The sequence below is a fragment of the Agelaius tricolor genome, unplaced genomic scaffold (assembly GCF_023055355.1).
Source record: "Agelaius tricolor isolate 1412-34295 unplaced genomic scaffold, bAgeTri1.0.p SCAF_8, whole genome shotgun sequence".
NCBI classification, from domain to species: domain Eukaryota; kingdom Metazoa; phylum Chordata; class Aves; order Passeriformes; family Icteridae; genus Agelaius; species Agelaius tricolor.
In genome coordinates, this window is record NW_027269268.1 from 29076733 (window position 1) to 29100213 (window position 23481).

The window sequence follows — 23481 nt, forward strand, 5'->3', positions numbered from 1 at the left end:
CTAAGGAGCATTTTCTTGAGCAGAAGTGTTTCATATGAAGTGCTACAGGTTTTTCTAAGGCTCTTAGAGAGAGAATGAAAGAAGGAGGACAAATGCCCACAGAAGAACTTCCATGCAACCGTTACTGTGGCCTGAAATTTCGAAGCAGCTCTAATTCACTCAGCAGGCTGTTGCACAGCCTGGTAATATCAAGTAGAGGTAGAGGACTTTAAAAGACCTTAGAATTAGAGGTAGAGGACCTGGCCATTATCCTACACCCATCTGTACTTCTCAGAAGGTGAAAACTAGAAAAACCCTCCTAACAGTTTTCTTCTGGCCTATGATAGAAAATGACGTACACCAAAGACGCACCTAACGCACTTCTATCACATGCCACACAAACATTCCATCTGGCTATATTTGCAGGGACAACAAAATTCACTGAAGTTGCAAGTTCTAGCTAACCATGCTCAATACCCAAAGGTGTTTCACCACACTTACCCACACCTGCTTACCAGTTTGAAACAACAGCATATCCAAGCACCATTTGCACACATGAAGTTGTTTGGGATTCACAAAGGAGGGTCACCAATGAGAATCCCTCCAGGAAGCTGATCACTTTGGCACACTCTGAAAGCTTGAGTTTTGTGCAAAGTGCAACAGGTGCTTGCTTCTAAAAATTGCACTTAGAAGAAGGGGTCAGTGACCACTCTTTATGTACGGTCTGGTACTCTGAATGCTTTCCTTGGAAATGGATATCTGTTATCCCAGTAAAGTTTCTATCAGAAGTTCAAAACCACCCAGCAAGTGTTAGCAGCTGCCCAACCATCAGGGTGTCTTGCTTCACACTGGGCAGCTACCCAGCATCTCAGTGCCAACAGGCCAGCCATGGATAACCTGAGTGCAGTCACACTCGATCACAGCATCTGGCCCTCAGCAGCTTGTTGCCCCTTTTCCCCACTTTGTCCCCGCAAAGATCAGACCCTTGATCTTTTACCCAAAAGTATAGCTAAGAGTAAAGACTGGAGATTTCTACTGAGGATGTTGGCTCCATATTTTGTTTCTTTCTACGTGTGGGTCTGACATAAGTCTGCAGATTGGGACAAAACATGGATTGCATTCTGTTTTCACCTAAGTGCAAGCCCAGCGTAACTACTGAACTAATACACTTATTTACTCAGTTTTATATCCCAAATAAGAGAACTCAAGCCAAAATAACTCTTAGATTTATAGATTTCACTTCTTTAGTTTATGACTTTTATACTCCTTAACAGATCAAAACAGCCCCATATTTTTAATATGCAAAGTGTATTTCAGGTCTAGCATGCTCAGTTGAGGAAAAATGCATTTATATTTAATTATTAAAAAAATTATATTTGTTCTCTAAATTCACTGCTTGAAAGCTTTTCTTTTCCTGTTAGCAATATTGCCAAATCTTATTTCCATCTTCAAACAGAACTGTTACTGTTTTATTTAAACTCTTGGAGGCACAATTCAAACTTCCACATATGTTTCCATACAAAGCCCAGCAATGACAAAAAGCTCAAAAAAAATTAAATATTTCTTCCAAAGCCAGAAAGGTCATTTGGACTGAGATGCCCAAAATTATTGACTGGATTTGGCTCACTAGAATAATTCCTTCTGCACGTAGCTACAGCTTTCTCCAGTGCTCTTTTTCAGATATTTCAAGATGTAAATAAGGGCAAGCTGGGGCTGCATGAATTACTCACACAGCTTGCTCCCTGTCATAACATTTATGGAAAGATCACAGCTCTTCTCTCTTCACTTAACTAGAAACAGACAAGCCATGAAGACACCTGCTCTTGTTTACTGATCTATGATGGATTAATATACACTCACATAAAAGCAGCATGTGCACTTGTAAGAGGACAATTAGGGACAAGAAGAACATCACCTCCAATCATGTGATGAGATATATAATCACTACAATGCAGAGAGACACCCATCTTACTCCCTGATCAGTATAATAGCACTGCAATGATGTTTGGATGCATCACTTGAATAAAAGTTCATCTGTAGACATTGAAACTGGAGACAGTAGCTCAGTACCTGCCTTACTAGAGCCACATGCAGAAGAGGGAATGGGGGGTACAATTCACTGTTGTTCCCTTTTATATGTGTGAGATTCTTATAATGCTGTCTCATTGACAACACTGGAATGTAGAAATTACTTACTGTGGCTTTTAAATTAATCTTCTAGTACTATTTCACATTTAGTCTTCTATACAACAAGTATATATAATGTTAAATATTAGAAGGTAAATCAGTTTTATTTCAACTATCATGAGTTTAAATTTTCATTATTTTGCTTTGCTGGAATCACAATTTTTCATATTTGGGAGTGCTGGCATTTTACTGCAGCAGGTAAAAAAAGGTTCTCTATGTGACACAGCAGGTAACAATGACATAAGAAGCACTTCTGATGCAGTAATGTACATTTGTTCATTGCTCTCCCTATCTTTATAGGTTGTTGTTTTACAGACCATATAAAACACTTGCAATTTATTACTAAGGCAATTTAAACTAGCATTGTAGGACAGCTGAACCATTCTTCCAATTACAGTTTGCAGGCATTCAAGAATACATTTTATCCTATGCTTTGTTTCTGTCAATGTACATTAGCAATCATAAATATGAGACTGACAGGGTCAGGATTATCAAGTTGAAAAAAATCAAGGTACTGCACTGGATTTGAGGTAAGAGTTTTAATTTGCTTTAATTTTCACTTTCCTTTCTAATGAAATTAAGCAGCCTTCCATAAAAACATGAATGGGAAATATAGGGAACTGCATTCAGTCTTCCTCATTTGTCATATTTTCTATGAAACTATCACTTGGAGTACTGAGGCAAGAACTGCACTTCACCTAGAAGTCACCTGGGTCTTATTGTAATTGCAATCTACTCAAAACAACTTTTTCTGTTTTAAGCAGAAAGATGAATTCTATTGCACTTCACAGTTTGGGGAAAATACAACCAAAAAATTGAGGCAACTATAAAACACTTTTGACTCAGATGAAATGAGTGTGAGAGAGGTGACTTGGGTCTCACTTCCCCACTCAGAATAAAACTATTAAAGAAGGATGAAGATGAAGCAAGAAAGCAGGAGGAGGAGTGAAAGAGACCCTGCCTTTGGCATCTGAGAGCACAGGCAACTATTTCATTGGCACTGCCACAGGGGCTTCTGAGTTTATCTAAAGGCACATTTGTGGACAGTCACATTTAGATATGAAACAAGTTACAGTCATTCATGTATTTAATGCAGATTAGGGAATAAAGACCTGTAAAACTACTTAAAAGTATCTCATTAATAAAAGGAAAGTTACTAACTCAGTGGCTTCTGTCTTGTGCACATCTTGATCACCTTTTATAATATGAAATGATCCAGAACATAATACAATACTTCAAGTGAAAGCAGTCAGCCTTCTACTCACCCACATCAGAGAACATGCACGCTGATTTGACTGTATGATGAGTCAGGCACCTAACAATTACAAAATCTTTTCTAAATTAAGACATGATTTTGGCATGAAAATACGTTTCACCCTAAATATGAACAGTTGTCCTGATAATGCAGATTTGCTGCATTCTACTACCCTGAGATTCCAACTGTCCATGAGTATACAGACTTGAAATCTTATGGCAATAAATTATTAACAAGCATAAGAAGTAAATATCCTGGAGTCTTAATATATACCTAGGTAAGATACACCAAGACTGCAACAAGTATAAGCACGAGGTCCTGAAAAACAGCTTACTGATCTCCAATTTGAGTCTCTCCTCACCATTTAACAGAGTCAGCATCCTACTTTCAGTTGGGAGAGAGCTCATTTCTTCTTAGTAGCTGGTACAGGGTTGTGTTTTGGATTTGGTATGAGATTGACACTGAAAACACACTGTGTTGCTGGGTAGTGCTTAGCCTAAGCCAAGGACTTTCCAGCCTCCCTTGCTCTGCCAGCAAACAGGTGCACAAGAGGCTGGGAGGGAGCACAGCCACAACAGCTGACCCAAAGTGGCCACAGTGATATTCCATACCAGAAAACATCACAAACAGTATGGAAACTCAGAGGAGCCCATCACTGCTCGAGGATGGTCTGGGCATCACATGGGAAGCAACTGTGCTGTGCATCACTTGTCTCTCTTTGGTTTCAGTCCTCTCTTTCTTTGTCCTTCCCATTAGAATTATTATTGTTATTATAATTCAACAATTCAATTATTAAAATGTTCTTATCTCAACCCATGAGTTTTACCTTTCTTTTTCCAGATACTCCTCCCCATCCCACTAGGAGTTGGGGACAGTGGTACTTAGCTGTGTGGTATTTGGCAGCTGAGGTTAAACCATGACAGTCAGTATGAAAGTTTTAGGCATTGTAAAAATAGGCAGTTAAAAAATCTAAAATTTGGCAGTAAATACCTGGTTTCCAGACTATTTTAGTTTTAAATTTGTTTTTGGATTTTGTGTTTTCTAAACTGAAACTGACCTACTATTAACAAAACCATAAAGCAGGGATTAATTCATGAAAAAAATTTGAGTGATTTTACTTCAGCTATAGCAGAATTGTAATGTGACAGTTTTAAACACACATTTGTATTCTTATTTTCAAGTTATCTAAAGAATCTATGTGTATATATAGATATAGACACATATTGTGAATGTGCATGTGTGTTTGGGTGTCTATACATAAAAGGGTGGGAACAGCATGATTATATTCTATAGCTAGATCTAAACTAAGCAACAGCATCCGGATACAGAACAATACCTTAAAATAAAACTATATGATCTCAGGAAATTCCATACTAAAATTATCTCTCCTTAAATTCCACTGTATTAGCACTGAATGGGAATCAAGACAACAGCTGGTGCTAGCAGCCAGAAGCATTGATCTATATACAGTTTTTTTCTTTAAAAAAAATCAAGTGTGCTTTAGACTCTCTCAGCATAGAGTATGCTATATAGTGCTCCTACTAACCTTAGTTTCTGCATACATTTTACTGGAGCAGTAGGAATAAACTGGATAGCAGTTCCCATCTCTTCATTGCTGCTTTGCTTTATCTCTTTTACTTTTTCCTTCAGCTACTTGCTCTGTGCAACTCAGCACCAACCAACAGGATTTAAACACCACGCAGATGTTCAATACTACAGAAACCTGAGCTTGATCTGAGGACAAAAGTTTCATATGCTTTAGAAAAATCCCTCAGCAATTTCACCAAAGAGGCTATGGAAAACATGAAATGCAACTGAAAAGTGTTGCTGTTGTTACACAGGATACACGTGCAAGTGCACACTTATTTAAACCTCCCTCAATCAGCCTGCCCATTTAAATGAGGTAACTTTTGAAAACTGAAATTTGTGAATATACCTTGTAACTGTGGTTACTGAGGCCACGCCATGTATTCCTCAGAGCTGCCAGTCTCTGTCTTGTAGCTACAACACAAGACCAGACAGCGTGACTCAGTTGCTTAAACTTTGAGCAGTTAAGGCCCAATAATCACAGATGTTTTACAAAGAATGACTACCTCCTTCAAGGCATTTTCTGCTCTAGGGCTATTTTTTCATAGGACATTGCAAAGTGAAAAGAAAACAGGCCCTCACAGCTGGGTTAACAGTACCACTGTGATCTAAGTTATTGATCAACAAATGTCCTAGACTATCCCAAAAAAACCCCACACTCACTCTTTCTATTCCCAACTGCTTATTCATGCCCTCCCACAAATTCTTGTCTCCTGGGTAGACACAGGCACATGTGAAGCCAAGAAGTAAACCAGACTAAAAAAATAAAACAAAACAGTTCAACAGAGTACTCCTTAACCCTCACACCTCTGCCCAGGCAAGCTGCCATTGGATCATGTTCCCAGTCCAGTTCCCCACATCTCCCACTGGCACTCAGGAAGGGACAGTGCAGGTGACAAACAAGCAAGTGGGCAATGGGAATAAATACTATTTGGGCTGGCAGCACCAAACTATGCAGGTTCTGGCAGTTAACTGGAACTTCTCCAATTTGTCCACTTGTAAGACCTTGTTTCTAGCTGTTTATTCAAAGGTTTTGACAGACTTTAACCTGAAGCTTGATTTTCCACTGAGGCACTGTCCTAATGTCTGTTTCTTGTCCACATTAATATAGTGCAGCCTCCTCAATGAAGATTTGCAGCACCTTAAATTGACAGGGAGGTATGATATGGAGTGATGAGAAGAGAAAGAAAAAATGAAGGGTGCCTCAGGGGCATACTTTTAAAATCTCCCGTAAAATTTAGCCAACAAATAAGCCTCACAGCTTATGAATTTCTGGTAGACTTTGGCAGATTGCTCTGCTAAAACACAAAAAGTTTTAAGGAGCAATCAGTGTATATTCCCTGCAGCTGCTAAACAAGACCTGCTGTGCAGGTACAGCTTTGGTCTGCAGTGGGTCATGAAGCAACAGCAGTGAGAAGAATAAAGTTCAGTGTAAAGAAACACAAAACAGGAAAAGGCTCATTTTGCCCTAAGAACAAAATGAGAAAAAGGACACAGAGAGGGAAGATAGTGGAGTCTGCAGCTGAAACCTGGATCTCAGAGAAGAGAGTGAGAGAAAGAGGAAAAGAGAGCTGTGATCTGGAGCTGGTGAGGGAGATGGGGGAGAGACACACACTCCAATGAGGAATATACATTGGCACTAATTTGCTAAAGAAAAAGTGGAAAAGGAATCAAAGAGCCGTGACAGCCTGGTGTAACCTCATTGCCATTTATTCACATGAGAAAGAGCAATTACAAATTATGATTATAGCTACTAAGATGGGAAGGGAGAGATCAGATTATTTCACAGTTTGATGAAGAAGAGAAGCAAGGTGTAGACAAAACACAGTGAGAAATCAGAGATAGATTTAAAACACAGGAACTGCTCAAGAAGCCTAAAGGGCACAAGCCTGCTGCCCCCTCAGCACAGGCTTCTCTCCCTTCAGCTGTATCAGGTTATGCATCAATTCACAGTCCTCGAATTAGGCTCAGCAGGTAATTCACAGGCTGCAGTGAGGGAGGAAAGTGGAAGCACTTGGGCTGGTGCTGCTCCCCAGCTGCCCACAGCCACCCCCATGCTGCAGAGGATGTCTGTCCTCTAGATTTGGACAATACAGCTACAGGCATTTTTGTTTATCCTTTCCAAGTCCCTAAACATCAGGTAACTCCAAAGAGTATCAGAAGTACATCAGAAAACAAGCAAGTTTTTAACACTAGCATTATCCAACTTCTGAACACTTTATTTTTACTGAAGTAGCAAGCTGTAGTGTATATATTCACACACTTCATACATTTGTGGTTTCCATGCTTGTCAGCACTACCAGATTTATCTTGGCTCTAGTCAAACATATTATTTATGTGGAATGACAGCAAGGCATTGATAATAAATCTTCATATCACAGCAAGAGAAAGATTCCCAGACTCCAAACTTGTGTCACTGAAAGTCCAAGTACAAAGTAGAAGACAAATAATATTTATTTGTCCTTCTGCTAGTTTAGTTATTTCCACAGAACTAATTTTGGACAACCACCTTCACTAAACATAAATAACCAATGGACAGTCTTGTAAACTGTCAGTGCAAGTTTAGCTGCTCATGAACTACATGGAATTTGTTGTAAAAATTAACCTGTTTACAATTACATCGTTAACCAGATCACTTTATCCCTACAAGAACACAACCACAGTACTATCTAATCACAGGGAAACCTGAGTTTGAGCTTTATAGCTGTTCCTGAGCCATGTTCAGCAGGAAGCACAGCTGACTAGTTAAATTAGCAATCACTCCAGTATTACCAGCCCTCCACTTCAATATTGCTTATTCTTATCTTATATGTATGTAAGGAGAAAAAAAAAATGAAATCGGCAAAATTAGTTCAGCTAATAAGAACCTTATTACCTAGAGAGATTAAATGAGAAAGCATTTTATTAGAATAATCTGTTCCCATTGGTAGTCACGGGTCATGAGGAGGTGTTTGTGAAACACTGCATCCAGGTACACGACTACTCCTAATTTTGCTACACAGTAAAGCAAGATCAGCCACTAGGAGTTATTTGCCTGAAGTACTCATAAGTAAACTGTTGCACAGTTACTGTAAATCCAACATTAATCCATGCTGCTACCAAAAGGAGCACTTCCCTCCCCACTAGAAGCTTCCCAACATGTGTAGAGGAAGGAGAAAGAACCAGAGAACAGGGACAGGCTTCTGGCTGGAGCTCTCTTCTGTCAAATGAAGTACAGCCTTATTTACCATAACCCATAGGTAACACAATTACTTGTCACTCACAGATACTACTTTCTTCAACTACCAGGGCTGGACCCAGACAGGTAGGATCAATTACACCTTTCTATCAGTTTTGCTTACAGAGCATAATTATACTAGAAAATTAATTTATTTCAGGCAACTCTAGTAAAACCACTTCAAACTCAGTAAGAAAAAATAATCAAATAATAAAATTTGTCCTTCCAAGGTACAGCTCTGTCAGAGCTTGGCATGAAATATAGTGACCTTAAAGAGGGTGGTAGAAACTTCTCAAACTGTGGTGATCTTCACTGACTAGAGTCAGAGAGGTTGTGGGGTTTTCTTCTTTGTTTTCTCTCATCTCCTAGAACACTTTGAAGCCATTGCTGCAGCCCAGCTAAAGCACTTACCTATCAGAGTACCAGGATGCTGGCTGCAAACTAATTCTGATTTTATGAAAGCAGATGGGAAAATTGGTAAGCAGTGGATTAGAGTACTTCTGCATGAAATTTTGTTACTTTAATGATTACCAAAATCATTAATTCCATTTTTCTTTTATTTATTAATTCAATTTTTCTTTTAGGATTGCTACTGAGGTATCAGTGCAAGTTTTGTAAAAAAAGCAATTAATTTCACATCTTACTAAGACTTTGCATTTACTTTAAATTCTTCAGTACTAACTCAGGCACTAACTCAAAGTGAAAAGGAAATTCCAATTCTGATTAAATTAATTAGCTAATGAACACAACCCACTCTGGCTCAGAAAAAGCTTTTTTAACAGCTTCCTCATTAGGCAGTTTAAGGTAAAAAAAAAAATATGTATAGTGATGACAAAAATTTAAGCCTTTAAAGAATACATGTTAAATAGTCTAAGTTGGGGCTTTATGATAATGCACATACCAGGGTTTTTGAGGAAGGAAAGAACAAAATCAAAGCTAAATACAATTGTAATTGTTTTCACAATTGTAATAAATATGTGCAGAACAATGACAGAAATCAATAGGCTGGCACAAATATGAAAAAATATTTATAATTCAAAAATGTTATCATTATCCAGAAGAACTTCAATTTTATTAAATATATGACTTGTTAGATAAGATCTCTATTATAACAAAAATTATTTAAACAAATATGCCTCAGTGGGACCTTTGGCAAGATGCATAAATTCCTCAAATACAGCAGAACATGGTACTTTCCTAGTGAGCAGAAGAAAAAATGTCCCAATACCACAAAGCAGAAGGAACAACAATGCAAGGATAAATTAAAAAAAAAAAAATCCTAACCCTAGATGACTTAGTCTTCTTCAGAAGACTACAGACATTTCTGAGGGGGAAACACTCAATGTCTGCTAAAGCTCATATTGTATAATCTTTATCTGAAGGGCTTCTCTTAATTCCCTTATCTTCTCCCTCATCCTAGAAGATGAGAATAGGGAATTAAGAGAAATTTGTGACTCAACTCCACCTCCTTCCTCTAAATACCCTTACAACTATTCCTGGACTTTTCTATGGACTAGGGCATCAAGAGAAGGAAAGGATCTCATGGATTGCCCGTGTAATCAGCAGTGCATTACTGTTCATCAAATGGCACTTGAATGATGGAATTTCCTACAAATAAATCCATAATAGGGGTTTTAGGCATCATAAACACCTCAAAACAGCTACAGATTTTAATTCTGACCTGGAGGGAAAATATTTCCCCAAGCTGGCAAAGCCACAGGCAGACAGCAACTGAAGAGACACCTCAGATATAATAAAGGTCCAAAAATGAAAATAAAATCAGTCTCTTAACCAAGAGGGTGAGAGAAATCTGACAATGCACCCACTGACTTTGGCCAAAATATACGAGCTAATGAAATTTGTATTTGATTGAAATACAAAATAAAATAATTAAATGACACATCTATGTTCTTTCTTTAGTTTGGTCTTCAAAATTTAAGGACATATATCCCAGATCCTCAAATTAAATGCCCTTTCTTCCTCCCAAGTGCTGAAAATAACTTTTGTGCCTGTGTGACACAAGGTTCAAATTATAAATCTTAATAATATTAATCAAAATTAACTATAGAACAAGTCATTACATATATTGCAAGTCTACAAAACCAAAGAAACTCCACTGCCCCCAAAGCAGCACCATTCATGGTATGAAGTAGCTCAGAATCTACCAACTGCTAATAGAAACTTCAGTATGAAAACAGACCAAGCCATGGACAAGACATCCTTAAAGAGATACTGAAGAGGCAGAGGGATGTCTTCTAGTATCCTCAATCCAACAGCTGTGCATGTTAGGTGAGTAGGAGGGGAGGGCTCTGGAGAAACTGATTAAGTCCAAATATTCTCCTTAAACAGAACAGCAGACGCTGCTGACATGGCAAAGGCCACTTGCAAACCATTAGCTTGCCCCAGTGGGGTATTTCCTATATTCTTATGCTTTAGGCTAGGCTTGACATGTATCTAAAAATTTGCAAGCATGGGGAGGTTTTAAAATTTGCTTGGTCATATGCACCTAATTAGTGCACATAACCAAGCCCTCACAAATCCTGCCTGACAGTAACATCTTATTGTTAGCAGGCATAAACAGTCTTTGCAAGACTGCTGACATATTTCACAGATCACACTGAGACCATATCTCATTTTTAAAGAAAAATCATTAAGGACATTAAATATATAGCTCATGGTTTATAACTCAAAAGATAGCTAGTTCCATTAAATCTCTTACTGCGCACATGTGGCAGGCAGAAAAACACATTAAAAGCATAATGAACACAAAGTCTAAATAATCATACATCATCTTGAAACAGGCCCCTAAGAACAACTTTTATGTGAATTTTGAGGAAGTAGTAATACTATGAAATGCCTTCCCCCATCCTGTTCTTCAATATAAATATGGGTAGTTCTTTAAAGGAGGCACTTTAATCATACTCATGTCTGACATGTTACAAAATACTGGCATATCAAGACACACTTTTAAAACAAATACACAAGTGGAATTATTAGGAAAGAGAACAAAACATCATTGTGTCCTGACACACATCTGTTGTGTCCCACATATGGAATCTTGTGTGCACTCCTGGCTCTCCCCTCTCCTTGTTTTGCAGTCTTTGAGAGAATTAAGAAGGCATGAATTCAGGTGATCAAAGGTAAAGAACAGTTTCATTTCAAAAAGCAGGTTACATAAGTGAAAGATCTTTAGCCTGAAAAAGAACAGTGGAGAAGGGAACTCAATAAAACCACAAGTGGCATGAACAGAATTGCCCCCTGCCTTGTCCAGAGGAGGGACTCTGGAAGTTTCATATTTAATCAGCAGGTGTCAGAACCAATCCTTTTGTTTGTCTTGAGCCTTTGTTTGGTTGTTTTTTAATTTACCATTATGTATAGTAAACAGAACATCCACTTAAAGGCATACTTGTTGATACAGAGAAGCATTGATGTGAAAAGCTTCTGTGGGCTCAATGAACACCTGGAGAAAAGTCAACTGAAAGCTATTAAAGAAAATGAAATAACACACACACCCCATCATTTAAGGCAAGGAAGTTCACAAGCTGCAGCCAACAGCCTGTCAGCATGCAGTGACACTTTCCATTTCTTTGCTCAGAAGGAGGTTGTCAAGCAGATCCTCACTATTACTAATTTGGCAGGGCTTTGGATGGGAAGGGCATAAATAAAAAGAAAAGAAGGCCAGCCAAAAAAAAACTAAGGGGTACTGAAAGACCAGAAGAGTGCCTGCAGCCAGGTGCATGTTGCCATGGATGCCCTTTCACAAACATGGTGAGTCTGGGGATGCTGCAAATGTCTGCTGCTGAGTTTTCTAACTGAAGTCCCCAGCTGGCCAAGAAGCAGCAGGTACATGCTGACACACCAGGTATTTCTCCTGAACGTGGTCTGTGGGATGCAAAGGTGGAAAAAGAAAGTGGAATAGAAATTTCCCAAGCCATTTCCATGAGGAGGTTTGAGGACAAATCAGCTGGATGTTGTGCATCAAGCTTCCTACAGGTGAATCAATTAGGGCAGCTCACATGCTCAAGGATAAAAAAAGAAACTTTTGGGGGCAGGACTCACTGGGTACTGTCTTCTTGCAGGAATAGACATGGCCATGGCTAAAAGGCAGCCTTCACCTGGAAGGAACTGGGGAGAAGGGTGTGCCAGGGGGAAGATGTGACAGATCATTTCCCATCATGTACTGTGTATGAGGTTTCCAACACCACTCTCCAATCATCCTCTGCCACATCAGGAGGGCACAGGGTGCAAGTTCAGTGGCTATACAGCATGGGCTCTCCAATGAGATTGCTGAGAATGGCATATAGGGCTAATCAGGCATTTTGTCTGACCAGCCACAGATAGTCTTCTCCTATGTGACTTCAATACTCCATATATATAGCATAAGCCAACTAATCATGGAGTAAAGCAGCAACTTACAGGCTCAAAGTAAAAACAGATCATCCATCTGTCACATGAGATGAGGATTTGAAAATTTCATTAATTTTCTGAAACTGCTAGCTAAGATATCCAAAGAGTTTCATTACTACAAAGAGCCTTTTTATGCTGTTAATCCAGATTAGTAGTGACTGTTCAATTTAGAGTTTGCCTAAATCTTTAGTTCTACCTGATGCAAGAGAACAGCCTAATTCTTCCTTCCTTTGAAGCATGGCCCTGCTCTCTGAAAATTCTTCTCAGCTCCTTTCCCTACTTCCTGTTCCAAATTCATGGTTCATTGTGCTTTTACTGCTTTACAGCCCATCCACAGATACTTGAAAAAGGAAAGTACTTCAGAGCTCCTCTACAGATTTTTACTTCTTTATTTGTTTTTAGTGATTTGATCGCCTGCTGGCCCAGCCACATGGAGAAAAAAAAAATCATTAATCTTAAAAATCTTCATAATTTTCATAACTGATATTCAGAGAGAAATCGGCAGCTCTTCTCGGATAAGAAAAATAAAAGTGTTTTATCACAAAACACTTTACAACTCTTAGTTGTACAGACTGCCTTTCATCTGACTTGAACAGCACAGTCTTGGAGAGAGCCACAACCGTAGGCAGCCCTTCATCAACCAGTTTGCCACTCTAAGGTGGTCTGATCTCAGTCTGAGTCCAGCTGTTAATTTAAACTACCTCCCTCAGCACACAAACACTGAACCCCTCCCAAGAGGGGACATTCTCACGTGTCCAGCGCTATTGACATGACATTCCTGGCAGCTGGAACAAATTGCACGGAGGTAGCCAGGAGCTGCCCACCTGCTGGGCTCTGCTCAGCCACAAAAGCAGCCCAGACCACTCCAAAGCGTGTGCTCAAAAAAGTTCCCAGAGCTCAGAGTGTGCCTGGGAACACAAGGCAGAAAGCACAAGCTCAGCACCACTGACACTCCAGCAAGCAAGGAAAGCCTCAGATAATTTGATTTTGAGGCTCTTGCTTCTGCTGTCTGGCAGTTTAGATGAAATTAAACTTTACAAAGGAGACATGCCAATACCCACCATATTGGGGATCACATCTGTGGGATTTTTGCAGCTATTAATGTTCTCCTGAAAGCTGTGCCCTGTGGGCTACTCAACAAGATTCTTGGTATTTTTAAATGAACCAACATTTTGCCCTTCTCTAACCAGCCAGAAAAACATTTGACTGGAAAGTCAAAGTAATCGTCCTTCCTGGAAAAACAAATTCTCCATATTTACTGATTGTACCGTGCAAGCCTGCTTATTAACAAGATCATCCCATTTCCTCCAAATCACAGAATATTTCAGTACTAATGAACTAAAGGAGGTAAATTAGAATATATCCTTGTGGCAAAGAGATATTAAATACTTAATATGAAAAATTTGACATTTTAAAGTCAAATGAAACAAAGTAAATTGTTGTATTTGTACTGCAGCACTGCTCTGCCCATTATGCAAGATGTGCTTGAGAGTGGGTGGGGTGAAGAGGAAGTGCTAGGCTCTGTTTTAATTTGGAAACATCTGTCCCTAGGGAAAGGACAAACGTCAAAAAGACATCAACTCATAAGTTTATTTTGTATTTTCCTTCCACAGTTAATTGCACTGCTGATCTAACAATAATAGTATAATTTTTATAGAATTGCTACTTATTTCCACCAAGACTCTTGATTATTATTACTTTTAAAGGCAAATTACGTTTCTGTCAAGTTTATCTGTGGGTAGTTACAAACAGGTAGAACTGGACTGACTGAAGTTCCTTATTTCTAAGATGAAATAGGAGCGGTGTATTCTAAGTAATAGTGAGTGTGCAATTAAGCAGAGATTCTCTCCTCAGCAGCACATCAAATAAAGAATTATCCTTTTAGGGGTATGAAATACAAGCACTGTCTTTGACTTACAGGGAACCCTTCTATTATGGTATCCTCATAGTCTCCACCTCACAGCAGTCACAAAGCTGTCACATAGTGTGCAGCACCTCACAGTTTTTGGTCAAGAAGAATGACAGGTCAGGACTGGTAAATTCACAGGGCTCCAAAGGCAGCATTAAAAAAAAATAGATTATTTTAAAAACCAACAAAACAAAACAAACAAACAAAAACACCAAAAAACCCTACCAAAACCCTCTCAGAAATACTTCCAGCACTTGAGGTAAGAAATGCTTTCCCTTTTTTTTTTCCTTAGGGAACAAAGAAAACCAAAGAGACTTTTACTTACGCAGACTGGAGAGTTTACCCACCAGCTGTAACTTTCCCTCTCCCCCTCTGAAACAAATACACCCATTAAACAAACTAACTAGCCCTCCAAACATTTGATTGTCTACACAAACATGAGTTAGTCAAGAGCAGATAAGGTGTAAAGCTTCACTTGGCCAGTTCTTCTCTTGGCTCTAAATATTGTAACTGATGCCACAAGTACATTCTGGACAGCTGGAGCAGTTCACCACAAATGCATTTGGCCAGCTGAATTTGGCAGTTTGAAGTAACTTGAAGGACAACAACAGTAGTTTTGCTTCTTTTAAGCAACCTCAAATAGAAAAGAATATTTCAGTTGGAAAACACCTACACCAATCACCAAGTCCAGCTGCCTGACCACTTCAGGGCTGACCAAAAGCTGGAGCATGTTGTACAGGAATTGTCCAAATGCCTCCAAAACACTGACAGGCTCAGGGCATCAACCACCTCTCCAAGAATATTGTTCCAGTGTTTGATCATCCTCTCAGTAAAGAAATGCTTCCTAATGTCCAGTCTAAACCTCCACTGGTGCAGTTTAACTTCCCCCACACATCCAACCACTGCACCTGAGGGACAAGAGATCAGCACCCCTCTCTCAACTTTCTCTCCCCAGAAAGCTGAGAGAGCAGGGAGGTCACTCCTCAGACTCCTCCTCTCCAAGCTGGATGGACAGAGTCCTCAGCTGCTCTTCACAGGACATTCCTTTCAGCCTTGTCACCAGCTTTGTTGCCCTCCTCTGCCTACATCAAAGGGCCTTCACATCCTTGAATTCTGGGGCTCAGAACTGCACACAGAACTCAGGGTGAGGAGACAACAATGCAGGAGAGCAGGGTATCCACTGTTTCTAAAAATCTTTAGAAATATTAGAAGTTTCCACACATGCTTGTGGGGTGTTGGGGCACTTAATATGGGTCATCTTCAGGGAAAAATATTAGGAAATAGTCAATTGTTGCATCTGTTCTCAGAAGCTATCCCTTCTGCTTAATTCCTCTCTTCTCTCTTTCTCAACAGACCATAACTATTGAGTAAGCAAAGTCAAAGAATTAAACCATATAATTGTGTAAAGGATTTTGTTCTTTACAATTCCTGAAATAACTTAGTGCATTCTCAGTGCTGCCACAAGAAGGTAGGAGAAGTAACACAGGTGATGCCACATTTGACACCAGACAGAAATACATGTGTCATTTGCTCCCCAGCAGCCTTCTGGCATCTTCTTCCAAGAACTGTCCAATTCTTTGCCAGAATTTTCCCTTGTCCAGTATAAAAAGTCCTGTTCAATTCAGTAAGGAGCAAGATATAAAATGTCTTCAACAGTTTTTAAGCTGCATTCGGAAGGTCAAACTATCAGAAAACTGTGAGTGAGTATGTAGAGTCATTATGTGAACAGTATGGAATAAGACAGAGTTAGGGTGACAGCCGTGTCAGGCAACTGATGTCATTAACTTCCCCAAGCAATCATTCTTCATTGAAGTTATCCATAAACAAGATCCCAAAAGTTAGCTGCAGATGACATATGGCCTTAGTATCTACATGAAGAATGATTACACACTCATCTACACTCAGTAAAGACTACAATACCGTCAAAATACAGCAACTGTTATGATTTTTTTCCTTCTCCTTATCAGAAGTTTTCCCCCATGTTTTCTCCTCCTTCCCCAAAGAACACCATTTCTCTTGGTTACTTTGCTAAAAAGGAGCTTCTTACTAGAATATCTATTCCTTCCACTGACAACTGCAGCCTCTAAATACTTGCAAGGAGTTGTAGCTACCTTAGACCAGCCAGAAAATTTCAAAAGAAAAAACCCATCAAACTACTGCAGACCAAAGAGGGGGAGCAACACAAATATTGTCGCCAAAAGAACTTCTGGAGCAGATAAACACAAAACAAGACAAACAAGTTGACAAAGTCAACAATCATCCATGCTCCCATAAGTTATCAATGTTTTAAATTAAAATTCTGGTGCAATTTATCCAGCCATTAGTTTCTTTGAAGCAGATAACACATTTACATGGAGGGGAATTTGGTATTACATTATCACTCTGACTAGAGCCCAGGTGAAATTTTAAAAGTAATAAACATTTCTAACAGATAGGGAAAATAATCATACCTATCCTACTTACTAAGCAAAATTTAGTACTTTACCAAACAAAACTCCTAAGAAGCAACTTAGTCTTTAAAAGAACTCACAACTTTCAGGGACAATCTTGCTTGGAATTTCTTATAACTCATTCTACAAACAGCTGTAACACATTTTTTTTACATTAAACAGGATATTACATTTGATAGGAAACCAGTGTGACTTTGGTTGGATTCCCTTTTTTTCCAAGGATTTTTTTTTTTCATGAATCACTGACCACATTTAAAAAAGCAGCAGCAGAAGGCTCTCAACAGACTTCTATCCTGAATGCAGGGTATCAGTGGGAGATTATTTTTACCATCACCCTCAGCTACAACAGTCTGAAGTCTAAGTCTTGGTTTATTTTTACTAAAATAAGTGGATACACACCGTTGAAACACAGGCAAGACTTTGAATACACACAACCTAAATGAGTTTAAAAATAATACTTTTGATGGGATGCTTCTGTATGCCTCTAAACACTGCAGTTAAAATGACCTCCACAGCTTTTTTATAACCTTCATAAATGCATGGGATTGCTGCTGACAAACAGCTGAAGTCCCTCCCAGGCACACCAGTGTGCTTACACTAGACAGGAATGCTCTCCAAGAACTAGAAAGTGCAGTGAGCTCTCTGAGCTTAGTACTCTACTTTACACAAAAGGCCAGACCAAAGTTTAATATCTATGTTTGCAGAAGCATTGCTTAGCCTTTAAAATAATTACTACTACCAATGTTCATCCTGTTGCATCTGCTACAAATAACGGTTCTAAAAAAACCAGCATATTTTTGTGTTCATGTGTCTGAAAAGAATGGTTACACACATACACACAAGAAAATTTGCAGCAGACTAAACAGCAGCAGCAGGAAAAAATTTTCTCTCTACATGCTCTACTTAGCACTGCTTAAATACAGGGAGTGAGGTGTGTGCTTGTTTTCAGAACAGACCAAGCAGCCTCATCTCTCACCTGTGCATGAGCACAGAGTAAAGCACTCGGTGAACTAATGGGTGGCCATGAAACTGATGGGTCTGAGACTGTACCGTGGAGATACAGTGACAGCAGGAAAGCCAGAAAACTGACACACTGCTTTCCCTCGCACTCCCACTAACTAAAAGTACTTAAACTCTGTTAGCTGTCAATGTGCAGCACTCGGTGATTAGGTCAGATTTGAAATAATCTTATAATAATCAAATTTAAAAGTTATATTTCAGGTAGCATCCAGGAAAAATGTAGCTCAAGTAAGCGCATGCATTTACATCGTGCTAAATCACAGAATCGCAGCACAAACTGCTCTGTGCTTTATTGCTCTCTGTGTACAGAGGCCCCAGTGAAATTTTCAGGGATGTGCTTTACAACAGGTAAATACATTTTCATTTGCTATTCCCATTCTAATACAAAACTAAAAATTTTCACATAAATATAGTTTTAAACCTTTTCAAACTACGTGGGACAATTGACCAATATTGCTTTTGCACAGTCACATAATTCTCAAGACTATGCAACAAAATGATGGTGCATCTATGGCAAACCCTGCCAGCTGTGTAGTTTCATTCCATAATAATCTATTCCGGCTATTGTTACCTCATTGCCATTAATGAAGTCTAGGTACATGCTACTGCCACACCTTTTTTTCAATTATCTAAGAAGTTTAATTCCTGCACAGAACACCCACGTGGTTCCTTCAGTTCATTTTCATTTCACTTCAGCAAACAAACAAGAAGGCATTATTTATTTCTTTAAAATAATACTCTCCCAGGTAGATAGTTTATACTCACCCCACATTCCTTATACAAAATTACCTAAAAGAACACAAGCAGGGACTAAACACATTATAAAAACACTCGAAGACAGTACAAGGAGCTAAAGTTGCAAAAGAGCTCACCCTCCCCTTGCTGCAGCTGCTCCGAGCATCCCTGCGGGGCGGCGGCTCCCTGCCCAAACCGTGTAATCCGGGGCAGGAGGGCTGATTCCCCCGGGCCCGCCCGGAGCAGGGCGCTGACTGAAGGAAGGAGCAGGCTGCCCTCCGCACCGAGCTGCCCTCCACCCCGAGCCACCCAGGCGGAGAGAGGGGCCCGGGCCGCGCTGCTGCCGCCCCGCCGGGAGGGGCGGGTGCGGCTGCCAAGGGGTCAGCTCCTCGGGACAGCCCCCTGTGCTGCAGGAAATCCGCAAGAGGTGATTTACGGGCAGGGCTCATTCCCATCCCACCGAGCTGACAGTTCAGCTGCAAAGTATTAATCGGGGCCCTGAAAGCTTGTTAAATAAGGAACCTTACCCTTAGAGTGAAAAAAAAAATAGTAGGGGTGGGGGGTAGGAGTGGAGAGGGATGAGGTAGTGTTGCACAAGCTTATCAGTGCCCACTTGCTGCAGAACATGCCCTTGCAAGAGCTGTGTATGAAGAACTACTACTATTTATATCTGTAACACTTCCAAGTTGCTGCAAATCTCTAGACAAGTTTAATAAGTGAAAATTACCTGCTTAAAAATACAATAACCCTATTTTCTGGCCAGCTTTTCCTCCTATGTTGGAGGAGCCTCAACTTCATTCACGCTTTTTAAAGCGCTTTCTAAATCTAAAGCTCTTAAAATAGGAGCGAAGAGAAATAAAGATATTGAATGAAGAGCTGACCCAATGGCCTGTATGACCTGCACTTAGGCATCAGTTTAACATGCAGCAGCATGGCATCTTGATGGGAAGTAAAAACATAACATCTGTGAACTTCCTTGAAGTTAACAAAGTTCAAGTAGTTGGCTTTATACTGACAATACAATCATATTTTCCTTGAAACAATTATTTGCAGTTTACTTATTTAATCCTTTCATAATTACCTAAGATACTCATCTCAACATTCACAGAAACAAATATGTGCAGTACTCACTCACTCAAACAGTTCCAGCAAAAGCAACAAACTCATAACTAAAGGCTTCCAACATGACTAAGTCTGCTTGGATCCAGAATTTTTCTCTACTTACTACTCAGCAATAGTCAGGCACAAAAACGTTTTCCTATTAACGTAATCACTTAACACATGCTATCCCACTCTCCTCGGTCTCTTGACCTTTCCTTCCTTTGCTGACAGTTCCTCTTTTTCCAAGGAGCACTTGCACTTAGACACAATGCACTGCAGTGGCAGCTCCCAAAGACTTCGAGGTTTCTTCAAGAAACAGAGTAACTTTCCACACCGTATGCTGGGAACACAAAAGCATCACCGAGGAGAGTACCCTCACTATCAGCTGTTCTACCTCAGCAGTCTAAGTACACAAAGTATGTGCTATGCTCCAGCTTGGAGTCTCTCTGCCTTTTCAGCATAAGCTATTCCAAGGCTTTAAAACTCAAATGCCAGTTTCACCCAGTAAATAACTGACTTACAGGTATGGGTTGGAAGGAGTTGAGGTATTTTTACCCTCCACTAAGTTTTGACATTCTTTCTTTTCTTTTTAATTTTTATAAATAGTCTAAGTGGTAAGAGTGGCTAACTGAATTGATTTTGTGTTCCTACTTTAAAATACTTAAGTGTGAAAAACACTTTATACACTTTTAAGCAAGATGATCACTGATAGCATTATTAGCACTCAGAATATTGCAGTGTAAGCATTCAGCTGTAGTTAAAATATTTTGAGACTACAGTATAATCAGTAAACTTTTCCATGCAGATTTGAAAAGCATGAAAGTATGACTTCTGTGGACAACATATGGCGTACAACAGTTTGCATACCTGAAGTGCAGCTAATGTATACTATCAAAACTTGATTTCCTAGGAAGTTACACTAAAAGCTCCCAAGCTTTTAATCAGTAAAGCAAACAGCGTAGGGGGAGAAGAAAATCAGAATATTAGTTTAAATTTCAATCCACACAACTCCCTCCCTGCCCCATACTGAAATGAATAATGAATGAGCTAGGTCATGATTGCTTTCAATAAGTATGTCAGAAATCTTCAAAACAATGAGATGAGGGTAAGACAGACATCAAAGATCTCCCTAACAAAGCCACATGCTTATACAATCACATACTATGCATCTTTTTTATGCATCAGCATACCAGGAACTGCATAACCACAAGTACCAAAGGTACTTGAGTTTTATGTTACGAAACTTAAAATGCAAACAAAAATTAACCGAGAATTTTAAGTATTTGTGTCTGGAATCCGAGCATTCAAGCCCAACCTTCACCATGCGTCTGGGCAGAGCTAAGGTTTTCAGACCGGAGTGTCACCTTACACCTCCCGTCAACTCTGTCACACAGCAGCAGCTCACCCAAAGCGTCAGTAGCTCCAAGAGACCTCTCAACAAATGGAAAGTCTAGGGTTTTGCTGTCATCGTCCTCCCACGCCTCCCGAGCCGCTCCGTTCTTGTGCCCAGCTGCCCCCCGGAGCGCTTCTCAGCCCGCCCTCCGTCCGTCCGTCCGTCCGTCCGTCCGCGCTGCCCAGCGCAGGACCGCGCTCGGAGGCGCCTGCGGGGCGCGCCCAGCTCCAGGGCCGGCATCAGCCGTAGCCCAAGGGCCGCTGCCCCGGCCGGGATCGGGATCGGGATGGGGATCGCTCCCGGCCGGGCAGTCCCCGCTGCACGGCAGGAGCGCAGCCCGCGGGCTGCCTCCGCTCATCAGGTGTTTCGCGTCTCTCTGCAGTTGTTCCCGTGCAGCCCGCCCTCCAGCATCCCCGAAAACTCAGACACTTTTAAAAAAATGCCTTTCCCCAACTTTTAAGGACCCCCCCTCCCCCCCACTTCAAAAAGCTTCTCCCACATCTTTTCCTTGGTGGAATTCCCAAGCCGTCCGTTCAAAGGGACTCGCAGCCACATGCCCAGAGGAACTGGCATCTACAGCGGGGGCACGGGCTTACCTTTGCCTCCCCCGCGTCGGGCTCCTCCTCGTAGTAGCCCTGGCCGGACTCGTAGGCGGCGGCAGCGGCCGGCTCACGGGGTCCCAGGAGCACGGCGCCGGCAGCCAGGCAGCAGCTCAGGGAGAGCACCTCCAGCAAGTGCATGGCGCAGGGATGGCAGAGCGGGCGCGGAGCGGGGCAGTCGGAGGAATGCAGCCGAAATTATGAGGCTCCTTCTTTTCCTCTCCCCCCCTTCTTTCGCTGTCCTTTCCCCCCTCCCTCCCCTCGCAATATCCAAGGCAGTAAAATCCGTGGGATGGAGAAGATGCGGTAGCAGCAGCTCCTATGCGCCTGCAGGGGAGTTCCCAACTTTCCCAGCCGCTTTGCAAATTCTCACCAAAGTTATCCAGAGTTTGCCAGGTAAAAAACCCACCAGGAAACCGGACATCCGAGGCTGCGCTCACTCAGGAGCAGGGGAGGTGGAAAGCGCAGAGAGGAGGAGGAGGAGGAGGGAAGGGAAGGGAAGGAGGGAGAGAGAGAGCGAGCGAGCCGGGGAGCAGCAGAGCGGGACCGAGCGGCCGGTCGCACCCGGGGAGATGCCTTCCTTCGGGCGGGCCGGGCCGGGGGCTCGGTGCCGAGGGGCCCCGCCGCGCTGCGCTGGCTTGTGCTGTGCCGTGCGGACGGCTGTCAGCGCGGCCGGGGGGTGCGCGGCGCCCGGGGCTGCGCGGCGGCGGCGGCCGCGCATGGCGAAAGCGCCCTCTGCCTGCGCCTCTGCGCGCCGAGAGGGGCCGGCGGCCGCCTTCCTCCTCCTCCTCCTCCTCCGCCGCCTCCGCCTCCCGCCGCCGGCGGCCGCTGGCGCCCCGGGGAGCGATGGCCCCGCAGCGCGGGCGGGAGGCCGCCCGGGGCGGCTCTGCCGGGAAGGGGAGGCGAGCGCGCCCGGTCCCGCAGAGCTGTGCTCGGCCAGCCACGAGCTCCGGCTCCGCCAAGACGAAACCCGCGGCAGGTCCCAGCCCCGAGAAAAAAGCGACGTGCCCGGCTCGTTACATTAGGCTCGGAAGCCAAGGGGTGAAGTTCGGTAAAACTCACACAGAGAAATCATCCAAGAAATTTTTGTGAATCCTAATCAGTTACTTGTTGAGCAGTGTTGGCAGCTTCACTTAAGACAGTATGCAGCTAGTTTTGGCTGCAGAATAAAGGAATTTGCCGTGTTAGAAACAGTAATCCAAAGAGCACCATAATTATTTGTAGCCTTCCTATCAATGACATTTTGAAGCCGTCTTCGATGAGAAGGAACGCCCCATTCAGAGCCCTAAATAAAACTGAGCACAGATCCTGTGTTCCAGTTACACTGTGATTAAAAGTTTAAAAAGAAAGCATATGGCTATCAAAGTAACACTCTACTCCCTGCTCAAATCTCAGCTATGCAAAAGGAAAATGTTATATTCCCTATACTCTTGGTTTTTGCTTGATTATTGACCCTTGGGTAAATATTTAAAAATCTTTTAGTTTGTTTTCTGCATCACTTGTGTACATCTTTTGGTAATTAGACTGTATGGGAACCAACTGTGATGGCAGATCCCTGACTGCTTTGACTAGATGCTGACAGTCTGCTCATGTTACACTGTTCTTACTCTTTGGGAATCCCATTATGTTATTATTTTGGGAA

The 23481-nt window shown here is 41.5% G+C and overlaps 1 protein-coding gene across 1 annotated transcript in view; it reads right to left on the bottom strand.

Moving 5' to 3' along the window:
• The window catches only part of VEGFC (vascular endothelial growth factor C), a 72193-nt gene extending 49620 nt beyond the window's left edge, over positions 1 to 22573 (bottom strand). Inside the window, 4 exon segments of the mRNA XM_071432116.1 lie at positions 21837 to 22008; positions 22010 to 22060; positions 22062 to 22170; positions 22173 to 22573. Coding sequence (XP_071288217.1) covers positions 21837 to 22008; positions 22010 to 22060; positions 22062 to 22170; positions 22173 to 22560 — 720 coding nt within the window. The 5' untranslated portion in view covers positions 22561 to 22573.
• Between the last annotated feature and the right edge of the window lie 908 nt (positions 22574 to 23481).